The following is a 14,369-nucleotide window of genomic DNA, read 5'->3' on the forward strand; positions in this document are numbered from 1 at the left end:
CTTCCATCTGCTGAAAAGATTTATGGAGATGAAGATTTCATTTTTCAGCACGACCTGGCACCTGCTCACAGTGCCAAAACCACTGGTAAATGGTTTACTGACCATGGTATCACTGTACTCAATTGGCCTGCCAACTCTCCTGACCTGAACCCCATAGAGAATCTGTGGGATATTGTGAAGAGAACGTTGAGAGACTCAAGACCCAACACTCCGGATGAGCTAAAGGCCGCTATCGAAGCATCCTGGGCCTCCATAAGACCTCAGCAGTGCCACAGGCTGATTGCCTCCATGCCACGCCGCATTGAAGCTGTCATTTCTGCAAAAGGATTCCCGACCAAGTATTGAGTGCATAACTGTACATGATTATTTGAAGGTTGACGTTTTTTGTATTAAAAACACTTTTCTTTTATTGGTCGGATGAAATATGCTAATTTTGTGAGATAGGAATTTTGGGTTTTTATGAGCTGTATGCCAAAATCATCCGTATTAAGACAATAAAAGACCTGAAATATTTCAGTTAGTGTGCAATGAATCTAAAATATATGAATGTTAAATTTTCATCATGACATTATGGAAAATAATGAACTTTATCACAATATGCTAATATTTTGAGAAGGACCTGTAGATGTCCGAGCCACCTCAACTGGCTCCTCTCGATGTAGAGGAGCAGGGTCCTACTGTAAGCTCCTCCTGAATGGCCGAGCTCCTCACCCTATCTCTAAGGGGGTGCCTGGCCACAAGAGGGAGACTACAGAGGGTGCATTAACAGCGTAAATATGTTAATGTTCAATCAATAAGTCCAATAAACAATTTTCCCACTAAAATATATTTTTCGACCAAAATAATGACAATTATTATTAAGTGAATTATAGCATTGTCTAGGAAAGTAGGTCCTTTTAATAGCAAGTAATAATTTAATATCATAAATATGTTTGCTTTATAGAGGTGCATTTTAATATCAAAATGTGTATTATATATGTTATATTAAAACTAATTACAGGATATAATATAGCACACTGTTATAATAAGGGATGGAAATACTTATTTTCAGTACTATTTCAATGACTAAAACGCATTCAACAGCGATGCGGAAGTAATTCTGTTTGCGCACGCACAAATTAGGTGGTGGTACGGATCATGCTTCCGAGACTGATCAGGTAGTGACAGGCCGCATTTAGAGGAGCATATGAATTTGGACTACTTTTGTTGCATCACTGTAACGTAATCAGGCTAAAATACGGCCTTCGCATGATGCAGCCCCTTGCGGAGTTTCCAAGATGGCGCTGTGAACGGTCATGATTGTGAGAGCAGCTTTCAAATGGAATATTTACATACACAGGCAGCCTTTGAACGGCACAAATTCCTCTTATTTTAAGTACAGTTGTACTCTAACTTGTTTACGTCAACTTCAGAAACAGCTTTTGTAAAATATGTTGAGTTCAAGTGGAAAGAGAAAACGTTCGGGGAAGTCTGCAGGGCCAGATGTTGGTGCTGTTTCCAACGCTCTAATCGATACCTGTCCTGATTATGCCACTGGCTCTGCCACCCCAAGGCTCTCTCTGATGGATGAAGAAATTGTCCCTCCACTGCCCGTTACTCATGAGAAACCTTATGTCAAGAAAGCTAAAAGTGATAGAGCTAGCGCAGACATTGTTGCTACTTTTTCGAAAGCTAATAAGCAGCAGGTCAGACGAGCTGAAATCCCTGATTCAGGACAACACAGTGCAGATAACAAGTTTGAGAGGAAACGTGGAAACTCTGCAACCAAATGAGCGAAGTGAAGGGTAAAGTCTCACAGCCTGAACTGGCCCTGGATGGAGAAAAGAAACATATTAGTACACTGGAGTCACGAATCACACATATGGAAAGATTCTCTTGATGGTGGAACCTGAAGTTACACGGTGTGTCGGAGTGCGTGAAAGGATGTACGCAGAGAAGTGATCCAAATTTGTCAGGCGCTGTTGCCTTAGGATGCTGAGAGACTCTCAGAAGTTATTGACACTGTGTATTGTGTTGGGATAAATCCTAACAGCACCAGGAGCATCATAATGCAGTTCTTCTCCCACGTGCACAGAGCAGCAGTATAGGCTGCAGCTAAGAACTCTTCCTACCTCAAAAACAAATATCTTTGTTTCATTAAAGATCTCTGCAAAGCCGACTGAGAAGCCAGGATGAAGCTATGGCCCTTTGTGAATGAAGCTCGAAAAGCTTTGAAGGGTGCTTACTTTGTGGGTGGCGTGCCTTCATTGATAGAAAGGAGATTCCTCTAACAGATTAAGGTCAAATAATGAAAAGAGTCTAAGACTTTTTGCTGTTATTCTATACACTGTTAGTGATGACATCTGTGCCCTCTTTTAAGAGTCTCTTTGGCTTTATATAAGCCACCTGTGTGTTTAATTCTCATAATGATGCTGCTTTTCCATCACTTACCAAAGTTCTCACTGTCAAAGCTTTTTAGCTGACTCGGTTCATTTTATGTCTTTATCTGTTGTTTCACTTAATTCCAGGGGTTTAAGGAATAATCTAAAATGCAAGGCTCTAGTTTTGTTCACCAAGCAATGTAAAGCTGATTTGTTTTTTTTTCAGGAGACTTACACTGTTTCTAATGATACACACTTTTGGAGATCTCAGTCAGAAAACTGCTTATTTCTCACATGCTTCACAACACTCAGCTGGGGTTTGCACATTTAAAAATATTTTTACAGGTACTGTTTTACACACAGAAAGCGACAGGAATGATCATTATATTTGTCAAGTTCTTCATGTTCATAATGTTCATTTTATAACTGTTAACTTTCATGGCTACAACACAATGCATGATGGTAATAATTTGCTTAATGAGGTAGAAAACAAGATTCAATACTGGCTGGCCAAATTTTCTGATGCTTACCTGGTCTTTGGGGGGGGGATTTTAATATAACTTTGGACGATACAATAGATAGTTGGCCAGCAGGAATTCGCACTAGTGCCAATGCAAATTTAAAAATAATCATACAAAAATTTGACGTGGTAGACATCTGGAGAGAAAAATAACCGCTCTGTCCAAAGTTTTACTTGGAGCAATAATCAAGATCTAGACAATCTAGAATATATTTTTGGCTAATTTCAAGTAATCTAAAAGATAGCACAAATGTTGAAATTCTTTGACTGATCACAAAGCAATTCAAATCAACATTTCTTTGATCCCATCCTCCAGTCGTCCACATATTTCATACTGGACACTTATAAAAATAGTTCTATTTTATCTCATGAGACAGTCAGACTTAAGGTCAAGAAGTTGATACAAATGTTATGGAATGAGGCTACGGCTGAAGAAGTATATAATTGCTAAAGTTTTAACTAGGCAATTGTTTTAGGAAATATTGCAGCGATCTTGCAAAGCAAAAACGATCTGATAAAGCAAGCGTGATTTCTTAGATACCTGCCATCTCCTCTATTTCTCCTGATAAAATGTCAACTGCAGAGAGAGACAAACTATCTCAGTACCAAACCAAATTAGATAAACTTTATCAAGTTGATGTTGTCTATATTAGATCTATCAGATCCAAGGCAGTGGATAGAGGAGGGTGCGCAAAACTCTGCCTATTTCTTTAAATTGGAAAAATGTCAACTCCTTATAGATAATGCTGTGCTAAACGATGCAACCAGCTTGCCAATCTCTGCTCCAGCTTTTATAAAGATTTGTACTGCTCCAAATACTGGGATAATAATGCTAACAAGTTTCTAAAATATTTGACAGACACTAAGCAAGTCAGTGCAGATAACCGAGGATTTGGCAATCGCCCCATCACTTTAAAAGAAGTACTAGATTCAGCTGAGAGCCTGAAGAACAATAAATCACCTGGAACAGATGGCTTGCTATTATAATTTTATAAATTATTCTCCAAAGAACTAGCTTCCTTCTTATTGGGAGTAAATAATGAAAGTATAATTAAGGGTACCCTCCTTCCCACTTTAACTCAAGGGTTGATTACTCTCATCCCTAATCCAAAGAAGGACTTGTTATTTATTGACAATTGGTGTCCCATTGGTCTACTAAATAATGATTAAAAAATCCTAGCCACATTCTAATTACTAAGCGATTAAAATTAGTTTTGAATAACGTCATTGAGGAAACACAATGAGGCTTTTTAAGAAATAGACACATTAGGCTTGTGAATGACATATTAGACTACCCAGATTTGATCAATATTGAACATTTTATCCTTTTCCTGGAGCAATTGATTCAATTGAACACAAATTTATCTTTAAAACCATAACATATTGGGCTTTGGTAACTTTTTCTGCAGTGTAATTAAAACTTTATATAATAATGGAAATAGCTAAATGAAACTAAAGAATGGAACATCACCAAGATTTGATGTAAAATGTGGAAAACAATAGGGGTGTCCCATTTCCCCTTATTTATTCTTGTTGTCAACTCAACTATTAGATAATCTTATTAGAAATAGCCAGTTGGAAGGAATGTCAACTCTGGACAGAGGAATCATCATCAGTCAATTGGCTGATGATACAATAATCTTCTTAAAGAATTCTTTTGAAGTCCCTCTGGCACTTGAAGTAATTAAAGTATTTTCTGACGCTTCTGGTCTTTACCTAAATGTGAACAAGTGTGAACTAATGGCTGTTAAGAAATGTGGGCTTCGTTCAATTTCCAATATCCCAATTAAAGACACAGTAAATGTCTTGACTGTTGTAAAGTTCCTTGGAGGCAACAAGGAAGTAGCCACCACTGGGTGCGCAATAGTCTTAATTTTGGCACTGATACCGCACCATACAAATGTGACAATACAACACTGACACATACTATTTACCTAATAGGCGATGCTAATGAACTACACATGTTCATGGAAAAAATATTCCCTCTGAGGTGATGGAATACAATTATTGCGTGCTGTTTAGTAGAACAATTTCTCTACTTAATGTGCTGAAATGAAGTTGCTTATTTGATGATGAGTAGATTTATTTTTAGGACAAGTTGTTGTGTTTGCAGAGGTCTGACTAGATGTCATTATTGCAAATAAATACCACAAAATATTTTCAATTTTCAAGTCCAAATGAACTATCCCTAGTTGCTGATACCACAGTGGACAGAAGTAACTTGCTCAGTTACAGATGTGTGTTCATAACTGTACAGCTGCAGAGTTGATTTTGGTCATGAAATTAAACAGAAAATACATAAAGTTATTCTGGATTAATTGTTGCATCCTCCCACAATGTTTCAAGACAAAAATATAAGGAAACAGATGCTGTCCAATGGATGAAAAGTAGCATAAACAGTTTGTCTTTGTTCCTTTCAAAAGTCCTTCTGGTTGAAACTATTTGCACAACAGCTGTTAACATTGTAAGAGATAAAACAATATTATGATTCAAACTATTCTAAGATTCCCCACTAGTATAATTTGTTTATCCAATATTGGGTTAGTACAATTAAAACAAGTTGGAAGTCAAGGCATGCAAGTCTTGAGTTGAGCCAATAGAAATTCTTCAGTTTGATGGTAATCCTTTCCTGCCGGTGTCCACCACCGGGTTTGGGGATTGCCGCCGCAGCAGCATCGACAATAGAGGTGGAGAACATAGTCCACTCTATGTGTCCAAACTCTTCCCAAATCTGGTCAAAGCTCTCCTGGAGGTGGGAGTTGAATACACTCCTAGTCGAGGGCTCTGCCAGATGTTCCCAGCAGACCGTCACTCAACGATTGGGCCTGCCAATGACACCCCTTCAGGTGTCACTATCATTTTCCACATGGGTGTTGTAGTCCCCCAGCAGAATGATGGAGTCCTCGAGAGGGGCACTGTCCTGCACCCTCGACAGGGACGCCAAGTAGGCCCGGTACTTTGCACCACTGCTCGGCCCGTAGGCCAAAACAACTGTCAGAGACCTCTCCCTGACCCGAAGGAGCAGAGATGCAACCGTCTCATCTACCGGAATAAACCCCAACACAAGACGGCTGAGCTGGGGGGCGACAAGCAAACCCACCCCAGCCTGTTGCCTTTCCCAGCGGGCCAAAGCTGTCATAAATGTCGAAACAGCCCTTGGCAGTTGCTTTCTCCAGGGCTGCAATTAAGGATAAGTCTGAGACACTTGCTTCTGTCTTAAGCGTGGTGCACTGGGTTGCGCAGTGCACTGGATCCTGTGCATGGCATGATGTCAAGGATTCTTTCTGTTTAGTGTAAGATATCTATCATATTATATATATATACACATTCAGGGATTCAGGGTTGTCTTAGGGAAGGCATTGATACAATGGCTTTCCAGCACCAGTCCATGACAAGTGATGATCTTCTTTCTCCTGCAGTGGTTATGTCCTCACCCCTTCCTTATCAAGCTACAGAGACCAATTGTTTGGTTTGGCTTTGGCTCCAACCTTCTACTGAGTGTGTTTATAGGTAGGGTTACATTGCATAAACATCACAGCTTCCTAGGTACTCCATTGCTGCCAGGTAGCACATGTGGTACTGCTCCTACAGAAAAAAAAAAATAATTAACCAAAACTAAATTAGTAATAGGGCAATAAATTAAAGGCACATTTAGTTCAGTAACATGCTGTTACTGCAGCTTGCACATTGAAATATATATACAAGCATCATACATACAATTATCTAGTATTATGAGCAGCGACATGCACAAACATTTTGGGGGGGCAGGTGCTCAAGTGGAAAAAAGGGGAATCTTGTGTGGCACATGGAGCTGTTGGCTGCTTTTGTAGTTTGAGATTTATTACAGGCACAGCTTGAACATCATGTATATGTATTAGAAAACACCCAAAAACAAGCTGTCCTGTGAGATCTTGGTAAATGACCACTTGGGAAAAAGAATTTAACTCAAACAAGGATGCATTTCAAGTGCATTTTACAAAATTCTGAAGACTAATAAAGCAACAAAATTATCATAGATTAATTTTAAGTTAGATTACTGACTCACAACCAGCCTTTAACCTGAACTTTCTGAGTAAAAATTTAAACTTACATTACACTTCATTTTTTTCTTTTTACACACTGAGCACAAGGTGTTTGTCTTGACTATATCATTCTGTACTTTGGTCAGAAAATTTCTTTTGCACCATATAACCTTATGTTGTACCAAAGTACGTTACCCTGCCAAATTTACTGGGTAGGTCACACTAAATGAGTTATCTATAGAAATTTTAGTAAACAGTGACTTTCTCACAGCGTAAATCAACTGTACCCAGAAAAAGCGTTATAAAATCTTTATAATCAAAATGAAAACAGCAGAGAATATGGTCATAAGAAGAATCATCTTGACTTCTGTATGTAGCCACTGTGATATATGACATAAATTATTCTTAGAGTAAAAATTATTGAGATGAACTACAAGTCATGATAACTGATAATAAGATTTCTGTTATTTACATATTAAAATATTCTGATCACATCATCATTTTTACACACACAAACATAGAAAATACAACTTAGCCTACATGTCCCATATTACTGAACTGTATTAAATTAATTTTAGTAGTGTATAAATTGTAATGTTACCCAGCTCATTTGTCTTCTGCAATAAAAATAAGTCAAATAGAAGTCATCAGGGACCATTATAGCAAATGCAATCACATCGATGAGATCTATTTGAATTTATTTATTTTTTCTAATTTAAATCGATCAGCCGGAAGTCCGTGACCGTATAAAGCTGTTCCGCAGCTAATACTGTGACGTAACAGTTGGAAAAATGTAACAGATGATTGAGAAAACTGAACGAAAAACTGAAAAATATGACCCAAAACAGAATATCAAGATATCTCTGTAAATCCTGAAGAGACTAAATTCAACTGTTCTGCACTCCTACAGACTCCACATACACAACAAAATGTATTTAAAGGCTAAAAAAGTGAATTTTGCATGATATGTCTCTTGTGAACTGTCTTCAAATCTTGAAGTCAGACACCTCATCTTCATTAATTCAAACATTGGTTTAGGTGGCATTGAGCCCCCTAGTTTTGAATCGCTCGGAAAATGAATACATACACTGAATTAAACCATATACACAGTTGCTAAATTTTTTATTTATCTTAAAACGTTTTTTAAAGTTAAGCCCTGTAACTTTTGTATTAGAAACAAAAAAGTGTCTTCGCGCATAACTCGTAAATAAAAAATGTAAAAAAAAAACGGTCCACATTGTTTTATCGGCAATGTGTGTAGTCTACCAGGTACCTTTTCAATTTGATTGACTTTGAGCCTTTGGAGGAGTAATTGAAAATGGGAATCGCATATTACGTGAAATTCAGATTAATTAGCATGACAAATTATTTAATTTTTTTAAACTCAAATGGTTTATAGTGACTCAAACAAGGTGCAAGATAGTAGACTTTGTCTCTGCATCCAGATCTCGTAGTGCAGGGGTCCCCAAATCCCTGACTCCAGTCCTAATCCGGACCCAGAGAGTGTTTTGTCTGGACCATAAAACATTTTCTCATTTACTATGTAGATACAGACATTTTATTCTTGCCGCATCTAACTTTTGAACAGGCACAACGGGCATCCATGTAGGTCGACGAGATTCTGGTCTATCCTCCATGCCAGCTGGTAGCGGTAATGCACCACATCATAGTATGCGAACCCCTGGGTCTTGGATTGCGGGTTGCTAATGCTTCTTTCCCACTGGCCCGTTTTAGATGGCAGGGGGCGCAGTACAGCTCCACTCCACTCAGTTTCGCTCGACTCGATACCGTACCATTGGTGCTTCCACTAACCCACTGACTGCTGGAGCTATGACGGCTGAATCCTCGCCTCCAGCCATCAGTGTAGTGTGCTGTGCTGCTATTAACTGTTACTGTTAATAGCTGCTAAGTTATTAGTTTAGGAGCTCTCACTTGCTGACAGTACAATTACTTGGTGTTGCACAGATCAGTGAGTAAAAGAAGACGGCTTTGTCAAAAATACATTAAGTGGACTATGGAAATCACCAATTTAAAGATACATCGACAGAAGCATATGGCTTCCTTTTAACTTCCGTAGGGTTTAAGGCCAGTCTACCTTATATATTCTGAATCAGTTGGAGTTATACAAAGTGGAAATCTAAAGAGACATTATGAAACCAAACTGTAATGGAAATTCTTTTATTAAGTGTTCCAAAGTGTGTGACCTTTGGGTTACCTCACTTCTGTGAACATCTGTGTTAGGGAGTAAGCTGTAAAAGCCATTATCAGAAGTTTAATGGTTAAAACCCACAGTTAGGATGATGTGTTGGGAAGGACAGATGGGTTCCCAGATAACTTTGTCACCTCTGAACTCGAGAAGGGTCTAGGGTCGTAAAACACAGACTCTTTGAAGTTGAGATAACAATGTCATGTTTAGTATAAATACTGTGTGTAAATGTTGATCGGGGCTCTGCTTCACTGACTAACCTCAGTGACAGGGTCTTCAAACGCTAAATGCCTTTGAATAAAACTTATAAAGACAAAGTCCGGATTTTCTCTTGTTATCAAAGTTCTACCCACTTTGATAAGAAAATTCCACAACAAAACATATTAACTTCCACCACAGCTATACGCCTGGGTCTGACAGCAGGACAAAAAGAATAAATGAACTGAGGGGACAGCATGAACGAGCTACACAGCATATATGACAGTCTTTTACAGCACAACAGTGAGCATACGAGTGTTCACTGTGAGTACAGTGGAATTTAGGAAAACACAAAAAACCTTTTTACTGACTGGGAAATGATCAAAGAGTGCATGGAAGCTGTATCAGAAACCCTATTAGATGGAAAAGGACAACAACTAAAGGAAAAGGCTAAGCCATAAGCCATGCCTGCCACAAGCACAACAAGAACAGCAGAATTGTTATACAAAGATGTACTGAGCTCAACTGTGCCATTCAAAGTGTGCTTAATGGTACTTTAATTAGATTGCAGTTCAATTCAATTCAATTCAAAAATACTTTATTAATCCCAAAGGGAAATTAAATGTTGTTATAGCTCATATTATGAAGGTTTCCTCAAAGAGCCGTTGTAGATGCTGATGGCTGTGGGCAGGAAGGATCTCCTGTAGCGCTCCGTCTTACAGCAGATCTGAAGAAGCCTCTGACTGAAGACACTGTTGTTGTAGGACAGTCTCATGAAGAGGATGCTCAGGGTTCTCCATAATGTTCTTCATTTTATGAAGAATCCTTCTTTCCACAATGATATCCAGAGGTTCCAGAGGAGTCCCCAGAACAGAGCCAGTCTTTTTTATCAGCTTGTTGAGTTTTTTTAAGTCCCTGGCTCTGATGCTGCTTCCCCAGCAGATGATGGTAGACGAGATCACACTTTCCACAACAGACTTATAGAAGATATGCAGCATCTTGCTGCAAACACCAAAGGACCTAAGCTTCCTCAAGAAGTACAGTCTGCTCTGTCCCTTCTTGTAGATGGCTTCACAGTTGCATCTCCACTGATGCACCAGCAGCTTCAGTACTGTGCCAGCTTCAGTACTGGCACAGGTTATTGTTAATCCTTTCTATACCATTCATTTGTCACAGTAGTTTTAGGATGTTTTTAAGACTTCAACACTTCATATGTGCCATCAGTTCATCCAGAATGAATGTAATTGTGAAAGGTTTTTTCAGAGTTTTCGGAGCAACGGAGCTCCACTGACAGGCTGGTCTGGCTGCTAGACTAAGCTAAGATACCGGGTAGCTGGACTGGGACTTCCCCAATAGCCTGATCTTGGCCCAGCACTCTTGGATATTCCACTAGCTGAGTGGAATATCTTGGATATTCCACTAGCTGTGGTGGTTGAAAGTGAATATAAAGCATTGAGTAGGTACTGTATGTGGTGAATAACCGCAAGTACCAGAAGATAAAACAGAATATTTTTTGCTGGAAATTTGTAACATTTTAAGTTATTGTAAGCATTAATTATAAACTATTTCCCCATGGTTTTGTAAGACAAATATAATAATGCAGTGTGATAGTCAGAGCACTTTAAAATTTCCATGTGCATAAAAAATACACGTTTTCCTAAAACTGTATTTTAATGTAAAACCTAACTTAGTGGAGTATGAACTCTTATATTTATTTATCGCATTTTTATTTCTTCAACACACAGCTCTGCAGGAGGACAGACCACACTTCCAGGTTTTGATGAAGATTCCCAGAAACTCTGATCCTCTTCATGTCCTGCCATCGTCTGCTCTACTGTCTATGCATCTTCTTCTTTATATAAATATTTGCTTATGATTAGACAGTCAAACCATTAATTCTCTGTACTTCTGGACTGATTATCAGTTTTTTTATTCTAATAAATACAATTTTTTTTTTACTAAAAACATGTTTTGTAGTTGTAGTTTACCTGATGATAATAAAAGAAAAATAACAGTTAATGAGTGTTTAGTAGTTATAAATGAATCATGCAGTTGTAAAGCTGGAACTCTGGCCAGGTGCAGGTTGGTAAAAAACATTAAGATAAAATAATGATTTACACTTTTCTGCTTATGGATCAAGTGCAACTTATAATAATGGGAGCAATTAATCGACTATAAAGCTATTCAGAAAGTATCATTAGAGATGTTTAAAGATGCTAATTTAATGTTGAAGTTCTTAAAATATGTTTCCTCTGGTTAGATTGTGAAAACAGTGCTTTTATTTTGAAAGCGGGTCCGTAAACGCGACTTCCTCTTAGGACTTCGGCAAACTGAAGGACTCTCTCTGTTAGAGTCAGTAGGACACAGTAAACTATCCCGACTAACAGCGCCATCTACCGCCAAAATCCACAACATTCCTGACTTCTTCACCAACAATATGACAGAAGTTAGCCGTGTCTGCTAGCTCCTTTTCAGAACCAAGCAATAGTGAGACTCAGCAGCTACTTCTTAGAGGCCTGACCTCAGCCAATAAGAGAGAAGCGGAGGTGGTAACGCTACTCCAAAGACCGTCTCAGTCCCGCCCCCTTTGTATTTAAATTACTAGCTGCATGTTGAGGAGGAAAAGACAATGCAGCGATCAAGGAATGTAAAAAGGAGAGGGGGCAATAAAAGGGTTCAGGAAAATCTGGGGAAAAAATAGGGATATATTAGAGGAGAAAACATATCAGTGCTTCAGAAATAAAAGAGCAGTAAAATAATTTAATAAATAATATATTTTTGAGGGAAAATTTTGTTTGAAAATATTTGGGTGGTAATAAATATGAAAAAATAAAATGTGTAGGAAAAATAAAACTAAGAAATTCACTTGTATTAAATAAACAAAGGCAAAATATAGAGTTCAAGAAAAAAACATGTGAAATGAGTGGTTTAAATAAATATAGAGGGTTAAAATAGAAATATATATTTATATCTGATTAATTAATCAATTATTGAATAAATATCTTCTTTTTATTATTTTGTTGCATTTAATAGTGCACTAACTTATATTTCTAGCTACGTTTTGGCCATGTAATTATTTTATAGTCATTTATTTATTTATGTATATATTCTTAATTATGGCAGGATTGGTCCTCCTTATTGATGATGACGTGCTTTCAGATAGAACCCAAGTTAGGGTATGAACTTTTAGAGTGTATGCAAAGAATATCCGGTTTCATATCTTTTTATTAATGTGTATATATATATACCAGGGAACATTGGTGACAGCATTGTATATATATACCAGGGAGCATTGGTGTTAGCATTTAATATTTAACAAATTTGGGTTATGATTTGGTTTTTGGCTTTGGGTTCTTTTTCTTATTTTTTGTTCTCACAGTTGAGCTATGGATCCTGCTTCTGTTCATTGTTTTCCAGGTGGAGCTTTAGTTGTTTGCTTTGGTTTGGTTTCTTGTGATGTTGTATTCAGTTCATAGTGCTTTCTGGTTTATGTTCTGTTACAGTTATGTTTCATAGATTTGATTATGTCCCTGTAATATTTGGCTCCAGCCATTTTTTGTTTTCTCTCTCTGCCTCTGCCAAAGCAATCACCATCATCTGATCCACCTGTTCCATGCTAATGTGTTTCTCTGTTTCCACCTGTGTCTTGCCCACTTATACACCGTTATTTTGTTCACTCCTGGCAGAAACATTCATAGTTCATGCCAATTCTTTTTACCAAGCTTTTCCATATCTGCATCTGCTACCTCGACCACCTGTGAGTGAGTTTTATTATCAATAAAGCATTTTACTCACTGCCACTCAGCCCGTCATTCTGGGTTCCACCACCATACCACGTTGTGACAGAATGTTTCTGCCTCACATGGACCTCGCCAACAGAAGGCATGAGAGCGCCAGGGATCGCTCGGTTCAGCAGCAGATGGAGGAGACAATGAGACGTCTGCCGAATGATCTGGAGGTTCTGCCTTCTCAACTGCTAGTGGAGCAGATGGAGTGCGAGGCAGCCCAGTGCCGGGGAAACTGGGAGAGTTGTCCCCTTCTTCTGCTTCTGCTCTGTCTTTCTCAGCCTGGCCCCCACACTGCAGACGTCCCCATCGGGAGGCTGCAGCTGCTCCTGTTGTGAGGAGTCTGGCTGACGCGTCAATGCCTCCTCGTTGCCACTGAGTGCCAGAGCTCGCGCCAGCTAATCTGGGGTCCACCGGCGGAAGGGTGGATCTGTTCACTTACCTGTCTTGGGAGGTGGAGAAGATGCTGCGCTGCGCTGCTCTGCCGGCCTGCCTATGCCGCAGTTGGCTTATGATGGCTCCAGAGCAGTGCTTTACGACGCACGGCAGGTCTCCAGAGCGGTGCAAAGGGGCCTACCTTAGGCTCCTCCGCATGCCACAGAGGGCGTTGTAAGAGGGGCGTCTCGTCTCAAGTCATCGGGGGTCCGGCCGATGCCTTGACTCAAGTCATCAGGGGTCTGGCTGACGCTTCAGCTTCTGCTCACACTGCTGAGGGTCTTCCCAATGCCTCGGCTTCTGCTCATGCGCTGAGGGTCCTCCCGACGCCCCTTCTCTCTCCAAGGTTCCCTTCGACGCCTCTGAGAGGATCGAGGATGACCAACCTCCATCTCCAGGTCCTGGGATCTTCCAGGGACTCGGGGAATAACTGAATCTGGTCCTGGTTCCTGAACCCGACAGCTTGGTGATGAAGGGTTCGAGGATGAACTGCCCTACATTACAGAGACAGAGGAAAGGACTCCCAAGCTTTGGCCAGAGTCCAAGACTCCTAAGCTTCACTCTTGTCCCAAGTCTCATGGTCAGAGTCTAGGCGAGGATGGCCATGAGTGCTCCTGGCTTCCTGTTGGCCTCTCAAACTGCAACTAAGGCCTCCAGGTCCTACACTGCCGTTGCCAGCCACCCAGGCCTCTACACTACTGCCGATCTCCAGGTTCTCGCTTATGCCACCGTCACCGGCAGCCCAGGCCTCTTCGCCCCTGCCAGCCACCAGATCCTCATCTTCGCTGCCGTCACCGGCCGCCAATGTCTCTGAGTGACTGTTCCTGGAGTAAAATTTGTGCC

At 39.8% G+C, this 14,369-nt stretch overlaps 1 protein-coding gene across 1 annotated transcript in view; it reads right to left on the bottom strand.

Annotated features, from left to right (window-relative positions):
• Nucleotides 1-2,673: 2,673 nt before the first annotated feature.
• ptprfa (protein tyrosine phosphatase receptor type Fa) overlaps nucleotides 2,674-14,369 on the bottom strand; it is a 351,241-nt gene continuing 339,545 nt past the window's right edge. The window contains exon 27 of the mRNA XM_047374177.1: nucleotides 2,674-6,465. Coding sequence (XP_047230133.1) covers nucleotides 6,397-6,465 — 69 coding nt within the window. The 3' untranslated portion in view covers nucleotides 2,674-6,396. The remainder of the gene's footprint in view (nucleotides 6,466-14,369) is intronic.

This window comes from Girardinichthys multiradiatus, chromosome 9 (assembly GCF_021462225.1).
Source record: "Girardinichthys multiradiatus isolate DD_20200921_A chromosome 9, DD_fGirMul_XY1, whole genome shotgun sequence".
Classification (NCBI taxonomy): Eukaryota; Metazoa; Chordata; class Actinopteri; order Cyprinodontiformes; family Goodeidae; genus Girardinichthys; species Girardinichthys multiradiatus.